Below are 19,023 nucleotides of genomic sequence, written 5' to 3'. Positions count from 1 at the left end.
TGGACCAACTTTTAGGAGGAATGTTTTTACGCTGCCGTGGCTCATGTGAGAGTAAAAACATGAATGAACTGTCTCCACAGCTTTGCTATGCACTGCTGTGTTTATCCAAGCAGGCTGGACAGCAGAGCTCGCCAGCCAGCCACAACTACAAAATCCACTGGGGTACAGACCAGAGGAAAAGCAGACATCGGGTCACCAACAACTTGAAAATGCACACACATAAACAGCTTTTAGCATTGCTACTGCTTTTAAGAACAATTAACACTTGGATGTACACAAAGATAAAGTCATACAGTCTACTGGCTACTTTAAAAAAACAACAACAACAACAAAAAAAACCCCTCACTGACTTTGACTGTTTACATTTCGATAAAATTGGATAAATTGTGTTTTAAAGCTTTTTTCTTGTAGGATTTGATTTTTGTTTCCCTCATGTTCATCCTTTTATTGGGAAAACAATGCTAACTTAAGCGCCCGCCACCCATTGTTGGGAAATAGCCTATAAGCCTTTGGCTTATTTGCATATTTTAGTGCCAAGATATTTTGCAGCATTATGAAAACAATCCAGAAAAATGACCCTTTTCTTTCCCTGTGCAAAGACCTGGCTCTTCTTGAAGTATGACGCAACTTGGCAGTCGCGCAGACACCTGCAGATTATACTGATTTTTCTTTTTTTTAATAAAAAATCTCAACAACCTTAAAAAAAAAGTTCAATGTAGTTACATTTATTCAAATAAAGCACTCTTTGAAATGGGAAATCCTATGATGACACAAAAACTGAACTAAAGCTTGAACCCTCAAGAAGCAAAATCACAGCCTATTTCTTTGAAGAAACATGACATTATATTTATTATCCTGCCTCGCCTTTAATATCAGAGCTGAAAAAATTCCAACAGTTTCAGTGAATCTTATCAACATGATCAGTGGTCAAAAACTGGATGAATGTGTTTGTTTAACAGGCAGAGAGAACACACCTTACTGTACATTGCAATCTCTACAATGAAGTATAATACATAGCCCTGACAAGCTGAAGTGCACATTGAACTGTTGAAGTGCACCTTCAAGGCCAATGCTGTAAACTCAATAATGACAAAGAGCAGTTGTTTTGGTTTTTACAAATAAGCCTGGGCATGGTGTATTATGTAAGGTGCTGACAAGCTGACAATGTTTATGGGAAAATAAAACCAAGAGATTCAAGTTACAAGACACTGAGACAGAAATAAGGAACAGTCAAAGAAGGAAGCACAACTGTGTACAAAGATTTAAGGAGAGGTACTGGGCTACAGTGTAAACTAACTTTCAATACCTCCATTTGCATCCTCTCCATCCAGTAAGAAAGAAAATATCTTTAGTTAGCTTTTAAGCTTACTGTATCGCACTGGAAAGCACTTTTTGTAGCTCCATTTGCCTCGTTTTAGCCTTTCACAGACAATCCCATTACTACTTTCCTTCCAAAGTCCAAAATCCAGCCAGCTAAGCAGGCAATTGGGTGAGCGTCTATCCCCATCCTCGTGTTCAGAATCAGCCGTGCATCAGTAACATCACAGTCTGAGTGAGCGTGCCCCCCTCATGCAGTTGTTAGCTTCACTCCTTTCACTCCCTTCCCTGAGGTAATGTGTTTCCGTCCTGTAGGCCTGCTGCAGAAGTGGATCATCAATCCATCTAACCAGCTCCTGTCTCAGACAAACTCAGTAACTTAGCTGCACACTGCTCTGCCTGTGCAAGCATGCCAAGGTCCAGCTAGAGGCGGTGCTCACTGCAGGGTTCATTCCCCAAGTTCACAAAAGGATCAAGTGAGGCAGAGAGCAACACGTTACCTTATCCATGCCGAGGGGAGTGGCCATGGGCTGCCAGACTGACTTGGCATTCACTGTTGCTAAGCAGCCAAAGTCCCTCTTTTATGAGGGAATGGATCAGGCGGCTTTTTTAGCAACGGATAAATGAAAAGTAGAGCAGAATGATGTGAGGCCTAGCAAGAGGAGAAAGTTGCGCTATGAACGTTTTTAACCGTACATCAGTATTGAAATTTGCATTCAAACTCACACAATGATGGCAAAACACAGTTTTCAGTCTGACAACATCATTCTTTGATGGCACAGCCATTTTGACACCTGATCCTGAAATGACAACAGTGATGTGACACCAGAGACTGAGACCCCCAAGACCCAAGCTATTTCTGCTTAATCTATACAAGGCCTGTGACCCGAGACACTGCAGTCCAATCTTGACTTGAGATGTAACTCATGGTATGGAGCACAGTTATTATCCCAGCTCTTGGTTTTAAGAGTCCTACACCTTATAAAATCTGTTGACCTTGACATAAACATGATTGGAGCTTTTTAAAAACAACAAAAAACACTGGTCTTACACAACAATGCAAAAAGTTAAAAGCAGCTTTAAAACACTGCAGATTTCCAGATTGCAACATCAAAACAAGTAGGATAGCCAACCACAAATCCCTGTAAGAGCTGGCAACAGCTACATGGAGTACTTGACCCTGTGTTTTCAGAACCTTTCAGAATCATTCTGCATTGGTATTTGTTAATGAACCCAATGTGTTTGATTAAAGGACATATTTAAGTGTCTCTGTTCTCCTTCAGAGCAATGTAGTGCAAGTTACTGCCTGCAAATTAAATTATACATTTAAAAGTTGGAGTGAGAGGAACAGAACAATGCTTTTCTGTTCATGAAGCCCCTCAGGCACTGCATACAATGCCCCAAATGGCCTTTTCCTGGTTGACTGGATCATATCAGTATCACACAGAGAGTGGTTATGAGTAGCAGGGCCAGCCATCAAAAGCCCAGTCACTGGACTGTCCAACGCTAAAACAGCAAGCTCTGTTCAGGGAAAAAGGCTGGTCACAGACAGCGCAGGGAAACAAGGTTAAACCACTGAGTCTGTGCAGCGTTGCAAGTCTCCTCCCTTCAAAGCAATGATGCAAACAAAATTTTAATAACATTAAGTTCTACATTGTGCCAACTGAAAGCTTATAATAAATTAACTTATTCAGGGGTTATCAAAAATAGAATGAATCCTGCTAGGTGGCATTTAGAGAAGCACTATCATGCCCTGGCCCTTTCACATGTATGGTCATTAGTACAGCAACTTCTGATCAAAACATCTTCGACCCCTGAACCCGACGGATAGAATATCCATTCGTGTGTGAGGCCTCCTCCAGCAGTCACTCAGGTCTAGAATTTCTTCAGGAGTAAACATAGGATGTTGCTACAAATAGCAAAGAAAAAGCTCATTGAAGTCGCTGTGGGGTCTACGGTCTGTTAGCAATTCCCCTCTGACTGTAGCTACAAAATAGTTCAATATATTAACTTCAACGGCTAGCCAAAATGACCAAATAAAGAACGGTTAGCAAACAAGCCGAGGCGTTTAGCGTTAACGTTATTTTCTGGTGAAAACAGGTGTAACTTTCGATACCTTTAATTTTCTAATTAAATATTTACGAAGAAGAAAAACAAAAACTTTCTTACATTCTCTCCACCTTTTAAATCATACTGTAGGCAAGTGAGTTCATAAAGAGTACTTTCACAGAAATGTCAAAACGTGCTAGCTACCTGTCACAGGGGCGAGCAACAGCGACGGGAGCGAGCGTTCAAGGTGCCGGTGGACAATCAGTTCCACGTGCTCGTTTCTCCCCTTTTCACTGTATTTCTGTCGTATAAAACTTCACGGTGTCACGTGTTTCACCGTGCCAGAGTTCAACTATCAACAGGGAGGAGTGATTGAAGAAGAGTTGTTTACATTAACTTTGACCTCTGGGAGACACCGACGGTGAGTTGGCCATATTTCTCACATAATTAGTTGTAAAATAAAAATAAACGTATTCCGTGCATGTGCTATTTACGTAGGGTCAATACACACCGATACATTCAGTTAGCCTTTTTAAAATGAATACATGTCATAACACCTTTTTGTCCTTTCCTGGTTTAGAGGCAAATCACTCAGTTCCATCAGATTTTATTTATTTTAAATGAGGATGTACAATTATTACATAATGATCATCAGCCATATGATGTCAGGAAGCAAATCTATGTACAACATAATATAAAAAGTGCATTTTGTTAACAGAAAGAAAACATGGGCACACTGAACCTCAAAGAGGGAGGTAAAAGGTGAAGGGAAGCCTCAACTCCACAGGCAGAAATCACACTTGCTTTAAAACAACCATTCTTCATCAATCAAATGTACAATATTTATTTTTATGATCATACAGGGTATTTCACAACATTAACCTTAGAAGATACAACTGTGCTAAGTGATAAAACTTATCAGAAAATCTGTACACTGCATCAGTTTAGTCAACGTGTTTAAAGTTCTTCAACAGAGGCCCATACACTACACCGTGAGTCCCTTGTGATACATTTAAAACACGTTACCCACATACTCTATTGGCATCCAAGATTAAACAGGACACTCACAAATCAAACTTTGCTACCTTTGTAGTTAAATCTATATGGATTAATTACACAGGCAGGTGCAGGACAGTATAGTAACTGATACATCAGCTAATCAAGTGCATGAGACAAGATGAATGCACCAGACTAACATAAGACAAGACCATTGTTCCACATCAGTTTTAGGCCACGTGGCTGCTGTCCATTAGTGTGGGTATGAGGTGGGACTCCAGGTCCAGAAGGCATATAAATGTGCGCTGTCAAAGTCGAGGTGAGAAAGGAGGTGGGAGGATGAGGAGAAGCAAATAGTTTTCCAGCTCTTCTGAAGCCAAAGGAGTAAAAAGCAAGGAACGTGGTATTTTCTACTGTGTCCACTGGCAAGCAGAGTTAAACAGGCACTTCTCCCCTTTGTCCCTTTTCCTTCATCTCCCTCTCTTCTGTCCCCGCTCTCCTCTCATTATTTGACACATGAGGGCCAGTTGAGACCTCCACAGGCAGCAGAGACAATAATGTAAATCACCACCTGAAAAAGAGCACAGACAGAGTTCACTTCCTTCACAACTGCTGCACTAAATAAGGCACAGAGAAGCCAAGCTCAATGCACTACTTGTTTTCATCATCTCGGCGTCTGTACTCACAAGGGCAACCAGCACAATGACTAGAGTCAGCTTGAGGTTCTTCATGCACATGGCTCGTGTAAGGTTACGGCTCGTGGTCTTAAATGTGACTGACTGAAGGAGGAGGAGGAAGGAAAAAAATGTAATCAGTAACAATATTTGTTGTTTAATAGACTGCAGTTGCAGTATATACATAATGACAAATGTCATTCATCAGAAAATAAGTAGAAGCAACAGAGCCTAATCAGTTGTAGTTAAACTCACTGCATCAACCAGGTTTTCTGTCTTGTCAATCAGCAGCTCCAGCTTTTCTCCTCTCTGAGCTACCAAGTCTGTAAAAAAATGAATGCAAACAGTGAATTTAGTGTGAATACACATAATACAATACATATGAGTAATTCACTAAACACAGCACATCATGCATTGTAAGTGAGGTGGTCGCTCATGATACAACACTGCACTCATTTAAGGGCGAAAGTCACACCACACACCAGTCACACATTACAGGTTTTATCTAACTTGGTTTATTAGAGTTTAAGTTAAGGTTTTTCCATCTCAGAGCCTTGTTTATTTATTTATTTATGAATAAATACAAAATGAGGAAATTGAAGAGACGCTCACCTATGTTGCGGACCATGATGCCCTTCAGGTCGTCCACTTGCATCTGAGTCTCAGTGACACGATCGGGTCCACGTGGATCTGAGTGGTGTTTCTGCAAAGAAAAGGAACACGTCACACTTCTTCACATCTTCTTCTGTTTCCTTTTTTTTCTTTTAAACCACAGAAATATTAAGACATCACAGAGCTGTCACAGGAAACATTGCTTGGTATGTTCAGGCTTTCATCATACACACCATTTGAGCTGCCAGTGTAGAGGAGAACTCGCTGTTCATGGCGTAAGGTAGGGCTGTTTGTGCTCGTGAGCCATATGTTGTCTGGAAACGCTTCTTCACTTCACTGAGGAAGGTGAATGCACGTGACCTCTCAAAGTCCTTTAGAAGATAAGAGTCAAATAGGTTTATAAGAAGTTGCATATAATCAATTGTGGCTGCCTCAAAACCTATCTCATCTTTAGCAACAGCAGTAATGCTAGGTTTTCTACAATAACACAGGACATGTGTCCATTTCCTACAGTGGCTGGGTGGTTTATATTTATTTTTATACTAATTCAGGTTTTTAAAATACATTCATAACATCTACAAATGGCCTACTGCAAATCCAAACCCCTGACAAAAATATATGACTGTCAAATATATACTTACGTCATCCGTGATGCACAGGTATATGATTCTGTCATGGCAGATGTAATGAAACAGATAGCTAGAAATAAAGCAGAAGGGTTAATCGTTAGATGAGAGGTGTTTTATACAGTAGGGCTGTTTTTCCTACAGTTTTTACAAGGAATGAACTCTGTGGTACTTTATCACATGACACCGCCGTAGGCACAGTCACAAACAGGATGTAAACTGCCAACTGGAGATGACACAGGCCGCACACACGCACACGCCCTTACCTGCCATGGCTGTATGTCAGTTTGTTGTTCTCTGAGGGAATTTTAGCTAAAATCTGCTCAGTAACTTCCAGGAAGTTACCCCCACACCATGCATGCTTGGCAAGAATAGTGGTTCCTCGAGCCACCACAGCAAACAGGATTGCCATGGCAACAGCTGGGTTTTCACCTTTATTACCTCCCTGGAGGTAGAAGGACAAGGAAGGCGAGTTGTTACTGCTGGGCTGGGGGGTAAACCCAAACGATAATGATTAGGGAAGAATAATTCTTGTGAAACAGCCAAAAATAGTTACAGATAACAGGAAGAAGGAAATAAAATGACATGTGAATAGGTGTAACTAAGAAATCCAATTACTGCCATTAGTACGCCCTAGGAAAATGCCCAATCATGAGCAGGCTGTCATGCTAGAGTAAAATGCCAGCTAATACTAGATGAACCAAAATTTGGGAAACAACAAGATAGCTAACACTGTTGTTGACCATTAAACGTACATATCAGCGTCAGAAAGGTAGTTAGCCGCTTGACGCCATGTTGGTTGTTTTTAGCTACCGAGCTAACGTACGTAATAGTCACATAACATCATATTCATTACCTGGATGTCTCAACGACGATTAAAGTGGCTCATTTAGCGCAAATTCCCACATTTAAAGACGTTTCAGCTGCTAGTTGGCTAATCCCTTTCGAGTGACTTCTGCCTGCTAAGCAAATCGTCCAGACCGGAAACACGTTCAAGCGCGTGCCGGGGAGTGTAGTTCGTACCGCATTTCTGGCTCTATGTACTTAACGTCGTTGTTTCCCTTTTGGAACTACATTTTTCTTTTTACCCCCAGTTACATATTACGTAGTTCCATCGTCACGTCTTCGTATAAACGACTTGTTATAGAAGGGGCGCGAATTTCGCCCTGTTAGAGTCTTCCAGGCGACTTGAACGCTAGATAACGCTTTCCCCTGCAGATAGAGATGTGACAAAACTTACCATTGTTAATTGCTCAACAGGTTAGCTTTTATTGAAATAAATATTTATCAGGTAAATATTAAAAATATTAAAAATATTAAAAATATAATATTTGTCAAACGACGCGTTTGACAAATATTCTACCAACCACAGAGCTGCGTCACTTTAAATGAAAATTATTATCTGATAATTTGATAGTGTATGGCTACAATCATACATATGTTACCAAAACATTGAGGTAAATTTCAGTCGTATTGAACTTTCCTTTGCCTGTCAAACCAGATTCAGGGCTAAAGAGCACAGTACTTAACCTTACTCTGTTGACGGATGCGGTGGGAAAGTGAAGCATGGCCGGGGAAGGAGAAAAGAAAGCAGTACTAGAAATGGTAAAAAGCGAAAATCGTGTGTGGTTTGATGGTGTGCGCGGTTGGATGGGTTCGTCTTTATTTTTTCTAGATCGGATTGATTAACCAAAAAAGCGAATGGCAGCGATTTGACCGCCTGTGCGCTCCTCACGTGGGTAGCTACAGTGGCTAGCAGTAAATAAACTTAACCGGCGTTAATCTAACTTAAGTATACGCTAAAATCTGTCTTTTTGAAGCATTACCAGCACCGGAGACAAACAGTAATTTGGAACATGAGGGTACCTACTTGTTTAATTTAGATGCGGATTTTTCTCAGTCCACGGGTACCTAACAGTATCTCCAGTAGGGGGCAGTAGTTAAACAGTGTTCATATCCTATGAAGATAAACGCCATAAGTATTTGGAAAGTGATGCATTTTTCTGAATTTTCCTACCTCAGATGATGTGAAATAAAGATACCAATTAAAAATGAAATATGAAGCTTCAGGTTTAATTCAAGTGGGTTTAAAAGTATTGCTTTAACTACCTTGGAAGGGGATACTATGATAAGAGGGGAAGGACCTCATCATCTTTTGAGCATGGTGAAGACAGTGTTGTTGCATGGGCATGTGTGGATGCCGGTATAACTGGATCATTGGTTTTTATTGATGATGTGAGTGCTGATAGAAGGAGCAGGATGAACTGTGAAGCGTACAGGGAGTACTCTCTGCTCAGATTCAGCCAAAGTGCTTTAGAACTGATAAGACGGTGCTTTCCAGTGCCATAACCCAAAACACAGACAGAAAGGAATCCAAGAGTTTCCTAAAGCAAAGACATGAAATGTTCCTGAATGGTCAAATCAGAGCTCAGCCCAGCAGAGCATGGTTTTCAGTTACTGATGAAGACAAAACTGAAAGCAGAGAGGGCCACAAACAAACAGCAGGTAAAGACGAACGCAGTGAAGGCCTGCATGCCTTCGCAGCTGTAAAAGTGTGGGTTGTCGTATAAAAATGGCTGCAATTCTTTGATGGTTTTCCATAAAGAAAACAAAAACTTGAAAATAATGAAGTTAGTGTTTGTACATTTAAAAAAAGACTCCTAAGAGCTAAAAAGTTCAGGCTTCATATTACTCTAAACAACAAACTATTGTTTCTCCTGTTGAGAGTGGATATCCCTAACATGGACAAGTCAGGCACTTTAAATAAGCTCTAGCTGCTCCAGTGCAGATCTTCACTTTGTGAATGGTGGCCAATCAGATGAAGGCTGGCCTAAAAGAAGGAGGAACGGGGGTAAAATTGTGTGTTGTAGATGTTTGATAAAGTTTATGAGGCCTGAGTTTAAAAAAAGGCCTGGTTTAAAAATGAGAAAATTTTATGTGACCCAAACAAAGAGTCCAGTGAGCAAAATATGGAGCTGGAAAAGTGCACAGTAGGTCCACTTTTGGTGTTAAAACACTTGAATTAAAGCTCCAAGTCACATCTTGATTTTTCTTTTTTTCTCTCTTAAATTTCACATCCACTGTGCTGGCGTACAGAGGCAAAAAAATCAAATAAAATCATGTCCTTTCTCAAATACTCTTGGACCCAACTGTGCATGTAATCAGTGTCTGTTTTTATTTGCATCTGTAACTCTGTATGTTTTGAATATTTTGGAAGTGCATAATGAGCGTGAGCGGCTCGCCCACTCACTAATCTCAGAGGAGGAAGCTGGTGTAATGTTTCTCTTCCATGTTGGCTGTGCGATGTTTAAAGAATGGGCTTTTTTTGCATTCTAGGTCCAGGCCGACGGGGCAGATGAGGGCTGTGTGACTTTTGTGCTGCACGACGAGGACCATACGTTAGGGAACTCCCTCAGATACATGATCATGAAGAAGTGAGCGTTTTTGTGTTGGTTTTTTCCCCCTTTGAACTCAGCATGGTCACCGTCGTGTTTTCTTTTTTCTTTTTATATTTCAAATCGCTTCCCACACATGTGGCTTATTTGACGTTCAAAGTGAAGCTTGATGGCTGTTATCTGTAGTAAGACTCCAGCTAGAAGGGACTTTCCTCGCTTTCCAGCTCATAGACAATTATATGATAATCATTTTATTTTATGACAGTGTTATCAAAAGGAAGCATGTGATTTCTCCCTCTTCCCTGTTTTGGGGGCTCTCTTGTCATCCTGCCAGGAGAGGGTCTGCTAATGTAAAAAAATGTAGTCATTACCAGTCTTTTTTTTTTTTTTTGAGCAAAACTCTGAGAATGCTCGCAAACCTCACCTTCATTTCCCCGCTTTTCTCTTTTGCCAGCGCGGATGTGGAGTTTTGCGGCTACACCATCACCCATCCGTCAGAGAGCAAGATCAACTTTCGCATTCAGACACGAGGTGAGAGACGTCTCTGTTAATACGCACCGCTCCGTCAAGGCTGTGTTTATTGAGAATAAAGGGTTTTGGCCAGTGTTGCAAGGTAAAAAGGCTGATCAGGATATACTGCAAATAATAACACACACGCGCCCTAAGTTTGAGAGCTATAACCACTTGCACGGTTGCAAAAAAAAAAAAAATCTGTCACCCGCTTTCACAAAAGATAAGAGCAGCCCTGTCACATGAAAGGACTCAGCGAGACTGAGAAAACAGCTTGTTTTTGTTGTTGAACCAAGTTTCTGGTTGCCTGGAGGTTTCTTTTTTTCTTCACGGCTTCAATACAGCTAAACCCGATTACCTTCGAGGCACAAGGAGAAATAAAAAAATACTCACTACACTTTTGGGCATCAGATCGGCCTTTGAAATGATCTGTATTTATTTTGGTCGTTAAATTTCTCCACCAAGACCGCAATCACAACGCTGGATTGAGGTCATCCGTGTCAGTTGATAAAAGGGGGCCAGGAGGACCGCAGCATTCTTTTCATTTGTTTTTTAATGCCACATCTTTTTTTGGTTAATCGCTTAGATTATCAAAACAAGATAGTCAAGCGCAGCGACATTAAAAATTGACAGCTTGGTTTCAACAGCAGCCAACAAAAGCAAGCATATTCAGTTAACGATCACTGACACAATCCTGAATTGTTTCTTTTTTTTTTTTGCACTTGCACAGACGCTCATGAGGAACATTCATTTCCCATATCCCGGTTTTGTGTCGCTCTATATTTAGTTTAGCATAAGAAAAAGGGAAATATTCTTTTAACCAGGCCTCAGTTCAGTTTTTCCTTTGTCTTTTTCAGTCGGGCGTTCTATTCATGTCTTAATGTAATTTTATGTAAAGCTGTCCATGTATTAGTTCCCACTTTCACTATTTCTATTCCAGATTTTGGCACACGTACACAGGGGGGAGTAATTATTAAATCTCCAGCTGAATATACAAACTTTTTAACAAAGAAATAAACTGCCTCTAATTTTATGGCAGTTTTATTTAAATGGAAAGACACAGAATATCAACCAAACATCCAGAAAAGAACGCATTACATGAAAGTTATGAGTTGATTTGCTTGTGTTTGAGTGAAAAAATATTTTATCGCCAAGAAAAACGTGACTTGGATCCATCTTCAGTGTTCTGGCTGAGGGAAGGAATTTTATGGTACGTAGCTTCGCCCACTCATTGCAGTGAAGTCGTCCTGTGCCTTTACCAGAAAAACAGCCCCAAATCATAGTTTTTCCACCTCCTTGACTGTGCGGATGGTGTTCTTTGGGTCAAACTCAGCATTTCTCTTCTTTTAAAACACAAGCCAGAGAGTTAGTTGTTTGTTTCATCTGAACGCAGGCGTTTCTCCCAAACCTTCTCTGAATCATTTAAATGTTCACTGGCAAACTAAAGACAGGCCTTCTTGAGCAGGGAGAGCTTGTGGGTGCTGCAAGATTTCAATCCGTTACTACGTAGTGTGTTACCACTTGGTGTACTTGGGGTCTGTGATCCCAGCTGCCATAAGGTCATTGAGAAGCTTTAGTTTGGGGCTTATCCATCGTCTTTCTTGTCCTCACCCATGAGGTAAGATCTTGCATGGAGATTCAAACTGAGGGCGAGTGATGGTCATTTTATATTCTCCATTTGTGAATAATTGCACCTTCTCACCAAGCTTGTTCTTGAGGAGGTTGGAATGGAATAAAATTGAAAATATGTGTTTTATACACGGATTAAGATCAAGACATCTGTAATTGATTGATTGCAGCCAGAATTATGGCTGGGTTGTACCGAGTCAGATTAGGACCGCAGCTAACGATTATTTCAGTAGCCGAGTATTCCTTTGATTAATCCAAATCAAAGGAATCAGTTAAAAATAAATAAACATTTTAAAAATGTTTTCTTTTTTATCTTTAAAGTCACATCCTACACATGTGGCTTATTTGATGTACAAAGGGTATGAGTGAAGCTTGATGGCTGTTATCTGTAGTAAGACTCCAGCTAGAAGGGACTTTCCTCGCTTTCCAGCTCATAGACAATAATATGATAATCATTTTATTTTATGACAGTGTTATCAAACGGAAGCATGTGATTTGTCTCTCTTTAAAACCCCAACAGGTGTTTTAATATGAACTGCTCATTGCTTTTAGTAGTTTAAGTGCAAACTATATCTGTCAAAAATTACACACTGGCTCTCTTAGATTAGCAGGAAGAGTTCTGACAGTATTGTATCACCTGGATGAGCTAGATTTAGTTTGTGTGTGTGTGTGTGTGTGTGTGTGTGCATGTTTACGTGTGCTGGTGAACAAGTGAGTACGTGTGACTGGAATGAGGACAAGCGAGCATGTCAGCAATCTCTGTGACAGCGTTTTAGGGCTTCAACGATTCATCGAGTAACTAGATTCTAAAAAAAAAAATCCTCAACACAGATTTGTTTACTTCAATGCTTCGTTCAATGTGCAACTCTGTAACGATCACATGTCACAGTGTAAACACGAGCGTTTCACCGACTAAAAACAGATGAGTAGTTATAAGGCGCACATCAATAAAAACTGTTGCACAAAGTTGTCCCTGTTGTTTGTGGCGCCGTAGAAGAACACGGCGAAGAACAAAGAAGCAGAGCTGTTACCTAAACGCTGAGCTCAGGCGAAGTGAAAGTTGGCTCTTTTTAATGTATAAAACAGAAATGTTTGTTTCCGTGAAGAAAAAGGAACTTTGTAGCTGCTCCCATCCATGCTTTAAAAATCAAAAATCTACATTAAAGCTACAGAACTTACATTAAAATATGCAGATGAACTGTGAACTTGGTCTGATATGATGTTTAGATCAGGCAGCTTGCTGAAGGCTGACGGCAGCTGTCCTACTTTCTATCACAGCGATACCTGCAGCAAGCAGGGGTGAGTCTAAGGGGGGGCATGGGGTGTACTAGACCATATTTAAGGCTTTAGTAGCATTATTTAGCAGATTAAGATTAATATTACTATATATTATCTTAATATTATATTACATTATTAAATCTTTTTTCCCCGTGCACCCCGTAAAGACTGTTTTCTGCAGCAGGAAATGTTGCATCAAAGCACAGAGCCAACAGCTCTGAGAATGCTGATATGCTCGCCTGACTTCACTGCAGTCACACAAATGCACTGGTTCACTAGCACACTTAAAAGCGATCAATCAATGGAATAATCAATTACTAAAATAACTGACAGCTGCAGAAACCAGACATTCTGATGGTGTAGATGTTAATAATTCATCTTAATCATTATAAACGTTGTCAAATCCAAAAGGCCCAGGCCAATGTCTCAGCGTTTTTGGCCCATGAATGTTTTTACTGGCATTTTTAAAAAAAAATACTGAATACTGATGAAATTTAATTAATATAAAATATCTTAGTGTAATATATTTTCAGATTAATCTAATTCTGCAAAATAATGTTACTAAAACCCTGAAAAAATATGGTGTAGACTTTAGACTGACTCCTGCTTGTTGCAGGTATTGCTGCCATATAAAATAGGATGGCTGTTGTTTTATCAGTCTGTTGAAAAACTGCATTTTTCTTCACACAGGTGCTCCTAGCTCCTACGTTTCTATTGAAGGTCTTTTTTAAATTGCAGATGTGGGCGAACCACTCAGAACATTATTACACATGCAAATCCATTTATAACTTGGATGAAATGTGTGTCTTCAGTATCTCCATTAAAATGAAACTACAATAAAATTAGAGACTGTTTATTTCTTTGGAAGTGAACAAACGTAATAATTCCAGCAGGTCATCAAATGATTATTTTCTCAACTGTGTGCAAATCTGAAACAAGCTTTTTTTTCTTTTTTTTTTAGCTCTTCTTCCTTTAAGGCACGCCTACCTTTAGCTTTCTTCTGATTGGCCGCCCATTACAAACAAAAGAATTAAACGAGGAGAGTTTTTTAAGGTCATGGCAAGAGCTGTGCACCTGAGAAAACCTGACAAAGACTCAAGAGCACAAAACAACTTTCGGCTTACAGCGATTGCTGGTACATAATGAGGTCCGTACCTCATTATTTAGAACATGAGTATCCACCACTGTAAAAGTATATAAAACAGAGAAAAAGGAAAAGCACAGTCAGTCCCCCATATGGTAAATGTCCTACAAGGATCAGGTCATCTGACTGTGGGGGAAATGTCCAGGATTCCTTGGTTTTCTTTGGCCCTCGAGTAGTTCTCGCAAAGCTTCGAGGCGTGTTTGGGCTCGTTATTTCTGCAGCAGAATGAATCTTTCCCCACCGAGATGCCAACCAGAGCGCGTAGCGTGCCTACAAGCCATCGTCGGTGAGGGTGTAGTCAGTTCGTTGGCAGAGTTTCTCTGTAGCGCTCACGATGCGTCACTTGCAAGTGTGGCGTTTATGTCGACACTTGAAATATCAAATTGGGCAAGACAAAACGATCCCACGTTTCAAATGTGGTTAATGTGTGCTTCTTTCTCTTAACAATGCTGGTGACGCTTGTCATTAGTAAATTTGTGCAGAGCGTCCGCTTTTGCGCTCATCATGGGCGCACGATGACTCACAGCGCTAAATGAAACCCAGAGACGAGTGGCTAACAGACTGCCTACATTGTTTGCGGTTGTTTTTGTTCTGTTTGTGCTGTCGGTGGTGGTTTTCGTCAGAAGTATCTGCTATCTGCTTCAGGGGGAATTCCAGCCGCAGAGCCGCTGCGGAGAGGCCTGAACGAGCTCAGCGATGTTTGTCAACATGTTCTCAACACATTTCAGGTAAGCATGTGTGACTGTTCTGTACACAACATGTGTCTTACATAGAAAAATGACCCGGGGTGTGTTCCAGAAAACAGGTTTGATAAACTCTGAGAATCACCTTGAACTCTTTATTCTGAGACAGGAAAGTCTGAGTTTGTGGTTCCAGCACAGCTGGTCAGAATTGGTTTAATCAGCTCTAATTTAAGCGTGTGCGTGGGGAATTTGGGGGGGGGCAGCCATCATCAGTCGAGGGCAGATAACTTGTTTTCACTATTGTGACGGCTCAAGTATAAATGCACGGTCCCTTTGGACCACAGCGATTATCTTGTAAAAACATGGATGGAGATGTCATTCGACATCATCCAGCCAATCATCATTTACGCATCCTAAATTTCCTGTAATAGATGATAGAGCTGGAATCTTGCAGAAATCCCAGCCTACGGTCATGTCTGCATGTTATCTCCTGATTAACTAAATCAGCCACAGTGCCATGAGTGCAATCTACTCTCTAACTTTATTAGTCTAATTTTATTATAAACAAGCATGCACCTGCCTATACTCATATGATTTCTGAAAATAGAACTTCTATCGACTTGTGATTCGGGCACATAAATGACTGAGGAATAAGTGCTTGAGGCCTCGTGTCATGAGCAGTAAATTCCACAGTTATGGAATCATTTCTTTTTTTCCATTTTGATGAGAGAGGAGGCTTCATGTCCAGCTCGGTCTGGGTGGAGCTGCTGCTACTACACACTGAAGCTGTCGCTGAATGTGTCTGCCAGTGATTGGTCAGAACGCGGAGACCTAAATTATACCATTAAAAGCATTTGGAGTGGACAGTACTGGACTGATAAGGCAGCGGTGCAGTGGTTAGTGCTGTCCCCTCACAGCAGCGAGGTCCTGGGTGACCCCGCTGATAGTGACCCGGCTTTTCTTTGTGGAGTTTGCATGGGTTCCTCCAGAGTCCAAAGACATGCATATTAGGCCACTTATAGACTCTATTGGTGTGAATATCACTGTAAATTGTTCCTTGTGTCTTTGTATTGGCTCTACAATAGCCTGCTAACCTGCCAGAGTCTACCCTACGTTTCAGGGTATAGCTAGGATAGGCTCCACTCCCTCCACAACCCCAGATTGGACAATAGGTTGTGAAAATTGATGGATGGAAGCTGGTTATTGGTTGTTGAGCTGTGGAAGTTTCAGCTTGACCTTTTTGGCTACCTGTTGAAACAAATGCACACCGTCACCTTCATTGATTAGTTTGAAGCCAACTGAAGTTATTAAATTCAGACTGAACACCAACTTGTCCAGTTTGTTTTCATGTTCTTTGTTCCTCCACTAGACATAAAAGATTTACTAACGTGTTACGCCCACGCAAACTGGTTTTGGCGATAAAAAATGCACAGTGGTATTAACAAAGACAGCACAGATTGCATGTAAGAGGTGGGACCTCAAATACTTTTATGACTGATCTCTGGGAGTTCCTTTATCAAAGTGCAAAATATAGAGAGGAGAATATTCACACCAAGCGTGCAAACTGCACATGCTGTGTATATTCTGTATATATGGTATTCATTTATTTTGTTTTGCTTATCTTTCTTCAGCACCGATGTGGGACAGCATTTTAATTTTGTTGTACTATTCTAATGAGAAAAAAGATGAAATAACTAAAGGCACAGTCAAATCCATTTTTTCTTTTTTCTTTAAAAAAAAAAATTATTTCAAAGGTTGTTTTTTGGGGGGGTTTTTTGCATTGACTTACCACAGATAAGTAAAAACTACAAAGGCAATTGGTGTGCTAGTCTTGTGTGCTGTGCAGGGAGGATCATCAGCCCGTGTTAGCAGCTGCCAACAATTTCTTCCTACCGCAGGGTCTCTTCCCATCACAGGATTCCCGTGGAGTCCTGTGGAGAAGCTGACCTGGTGCTCTCATTTCTAAACTGGGGAAAGCAACAAGAAGCCAACCTGAATTTCCATGCACGTAACAGGACAGAGAAAGAAACCCTGGGCGTTCTAGCAAACAGTAATTTTAAGTGAAAGGACAGTCAGCTGACTTTAATTAAATGTGACACTCCCACATGCTGCCTGAAATCCACCTCTGACTTGGACGTTCTTTAAATTTGTTCCAGGCAAGAGTTAATGAGTTCAAAGAAAGACAGGAGCAACCCATGGAATGAACGGCGTTTGGCACGAGGGACAGCGGGGGAGTCGGGGACACCAGTTCTGCATCCACACCGTGAAAATGAGTTACCTGGACATTTTTACTTTTTTTCCACGTATTATTTAAATATACATACTGGGGAGCAGGAGGAATGGCAAGTTCTCCGATTCCTGAACACAGTCTGTATCAGTTTCAAACATCTGTGCAGCTTTTGTATTTGTAGTATTTTCAAATTGATTAATGATGATAAATGTGAATAAGTTTTGTGTTTATCATTCCCTGAATGCTGGAATGATGAGTGAAACAAATATAAAACATTAAACTCCTCAAGCAAAGACTTTGATTTTTCTTTTTTAAGCCATGGATTTCGTATTATTATTTTTATTTTTTTCCTTCATAGGGAGACGATTTTCACGGATGTCCAGATCTAAATGTTGTCTCTCCCTAGATTGCTCTCATCTGTCCTTTGAAGCTGTGTTTGACGAATGTCCTTATTAGAAGAAGAATGTGGTGTGAAGGACTGCGCGCAGTGCCAAGAATCGGAGGGGAAATATGAGGGGAGTGAAGTGTGAATAACAAGGTTAAAGTTATTTGAGGTTAATCGCATCTCAGTCACATGTTCAAGCAAGGCGCACTCTTCGAGTATGGAAAAGAGTTTGAGGAAAACAACAACCAGCTGCGACAAAATACATACGCAGTGTGAGAAACAAGGTTTGGAGTAACGCTGTTTCAGGACTGCAGGCATTGTGAGAATGAATTACAATTGTTAGATAATTGCTGTAAATGTCAAAATTTGTCACAAATTTGCTAACATAACCAAAGTACCACAAGTCACCAGAAAAGCATTTGTCAATTTTTGCTAATAAAATCAACTTAAGAGAATGTGTTGTGCCATCTTTTTAAAAGTTGCATGACTGCATGAGCCACATCAAGTACCACTGATGTGACCACCAGAGACCACAGTGTCACTGACATTCAGGGATTTTCAGTATTAATGGAACAAATAGTCACTGGACAACATAAAGTGAGCAGGATCTGAATGAAACTTTTTCCATCTTCAAAGCAAGCAATCAAAGTAATTACCAAAGAGTGACAAAGATACTCTGATTGACAGATGAGCGGTTGGTAAACACGTTAGACCGAAGATATCAAACTTATTGTACACTGTGTGCGTCGTACAGCTCAGAGCTTAAGTAGGACGAACAAATGAAACTTAAAGAAGTTTACGTGCATCTTAAATCCCTGAGATATATAAATATTAAAAAAAGTATTGTAACAGTTGGTCTCAGTTTTTCCTACATGAACAAAAAAATGCTGCTGTAATAAAAAAGAAATAAATTACAAAATTATAGAAAACTTTAAGTTTTGTACATTTAAAGAGAATGTTGGAACCACTAAAAAAGCAAAACAGAAACGGTGAAAAAGCTTTTCTTTTAATTGTTTACCAATTAATTACTGACTGGCAATGAGGGTGGTCTTTCTAAAGTAGGAAAAGCTGAACAATAAATGAAAATACAATTTAAAGTCGAAACTTTATAGCCTCCTTGACATTTTCCAAAGCTTTTTGGTGGCCCAGCGGCTTTGCTAGGCCGATTCTGGTCCCCGGCCTTATGTTTGACAACCTTGAATTAAAGGGTTACTTTGGCAGCTAAAACAAGTGAATTTTGTGTGTGGACATTTCTTTAAAGTTCAAAATTAAGTTGAGTCATTTTAGATCAGATGCACCAAAACGGTCCTAAACCCTGATGGTACCACCATATTTCACACATGGTTCTGCAGATACTGCAATTCACCAAAAACTGATTTCAGTCTCGCCTGCTCATAAAATATTGTTAAAGCAGTATTGTGACTCGTCCATGTGATCTTGAGCAAACTGTGTACGCTGTGTACGCTCTGTCCTTGAAGCCGTTCGCCGTTCTCCT

The 19,023-nt window shown here is 40.4% G+C and overlaps 3 protein-coding genes across 9 annotated transcripts in view; 1 reads left to right on the top strand and 2 right to left on the bottom strand.

The window, feature by feature from the left end:
- The window catches only part of mtus1a (microtubule associated tumor suppressor 1a), a 28,478-nt gene extending 24,695 nt beyond the window's left edge, over positions 1–3,783 (bottom strand). For 2 of the 4 annotated variants that reach the window (XM_005460491.3, XM_019346030.2), the window contains exon 1: positions 3,571–3,783. The gene's annotated coding sequence lies outside the window, so the exon portion shown is untranslated. Of the gene's footprint in view, positions 1–1,369; positions 1,919–3,486 lie in introns of those variants that run through there. The other 2 variants (XM_005460492.3, XM_005460493.4) reach the window with 2 other exon arrangements.
- A 174-nt stretch (positions 3,784–3,957) lies between these two features.
- Positions 3,958–8,160, bottom strand: sybl1 (synaptobrevin-like 1). Of its 3 annotated transcripts, none has more exons than XM_005460490.4 (8): positions 8,145–8,160; positions 6,541–6,719; positions 6,290–6,347; positions 5,882–6,019; positions 5,649–5,739; positions 5,292–5,359; positions 5,049–5,141; positions 3,958–4,933 (listed from the first exon to the last, which is right to left on the bottom strand). In XM_005460490.4, exons 2-8 carry the CDS (start codon positions 6,684–6,686, stop codon positions 4,868–4,870), a joined length of 660 nt encoding a protein of 219 aa, XP_005460547.1. In that variant the 5' UTR covers positions 6,687–6,719; positions 8,145–8,160; the 3' UTR covers positions 3,958–4,867. The 3 variants fall into 3 exon arrangements, with proteins under 3 accessions (XP_005460547.1, XP_005460544.1, XP_003455863.1); XM_005460487.4 differs by lacking the exon at positions 8,145–8,160 and adding an exon at positions 7,131–7,319; XM_003455815.5 differs by lacking the exon at positions 8,145–8,160 and adding an exon at positions 7,131–7,318 and having other exon boundaries at positions 6,541–6,761.
- polr1d (RNA polymerase I and III subunit D) lies at positions 7,763–17,983 on the top strand. 2 transcript variants are annotated; one of them, XM_003455816.5, is made up of 5 exons: positions 7,763–7,879; positions 9,611–9,708; positions 10,124–10,200; positions 14,876–14,958; positions 17,070–17,983. In XM_003455816.5, the coding sequence occupies exons 1-5, from the start codon at positions 7,841–7,843 to the stop codon at positions 17,115–17,117; spliced, it is 345 nt and encodes a 114-aa protein (XP_003455864.1). In that variant the 5' UTR covers positions 7,763–7,840; the 3' UTR covers positions 17,118–17,983. The 2 variants fall into 2 exon arrangements, with proteins under 2 accessions (XP_003455864.1, XP_025753947.1); XM_025898162.1 differs by lacking the exon at positions 7,763–7,879 and adding an exon at positions 8,466–8,779.
- The last annotated feature ends 1,040 nt before the right edge of the window (positions 17,984–19,023 follow it).

The sequence above is a fragment of the Oreochromis niloticus genome, linkage group LG2, assembly GCF_001858045.2.
Source record: "Oreochromis niloticus isolate F11D_XX linkage group LG2, O_niloticus_UMD_NMBU, whole genome shotgun sequence".
Classification (NCBI taxonomy): Eukaryota; Metazoa; Chordata; class Actinopteri; order Cichliformes; family Cichlidae; genus Oreochromis; species Oreochromis niloticus.
The sequence above is the reverse complement of the archived record's forward strand: the minus strand, read 5'-3'. Positions and strand labels throughout refer to the sequence as shown.

Excerpts from the sequence above, each read along its gene's own strand:
- polr1d (XM_025898162.1), top strand. The coding sequence starts at position 8,687 with ATGGTCAAATCAGAGCTCAGCCCAGCAGAGCATGGTTTTCAGTTACTG. Across the intron at positions 8,780-9,610 it reads GGGCCACAAACAAACAGCAG|GTCCAGGCCGACGGGGCAGA; the intron begins GTAAAGACGAAC and ends TTTGCATTCTAG. Across the intron at positions 14,959-17,069 it reads ATGTTCTCAACACATTTCAG|GCAAGAGTTAATGAGTTCAA; the intron begins GTAAGCATGTGT and ends AATTTGTTCCAG.
- sybl1 (XM_005460490.4), bottom strand. The coding sequence starts at position 6,686 with ATGGCAATCCTGTTTGCTGTGGTGGCTCGAGGAACCACTATTCTTGCC. Across the intron at positions 6,348-6,540 it reads CTGACATACAGCCATGGCAG|CTATCTGTTTCATTACATCT; the intron begins GTAAGGGCGTGT and ends CTTTATTTCTAG. Across the intron at positions 6,020-6,289 it reads ACCTGTGCATCACGGATGAC|GACTTTGAGAGGTCACGTGC; the intron begins GTAAGTATATAT and ends TATCTTCTAAAG.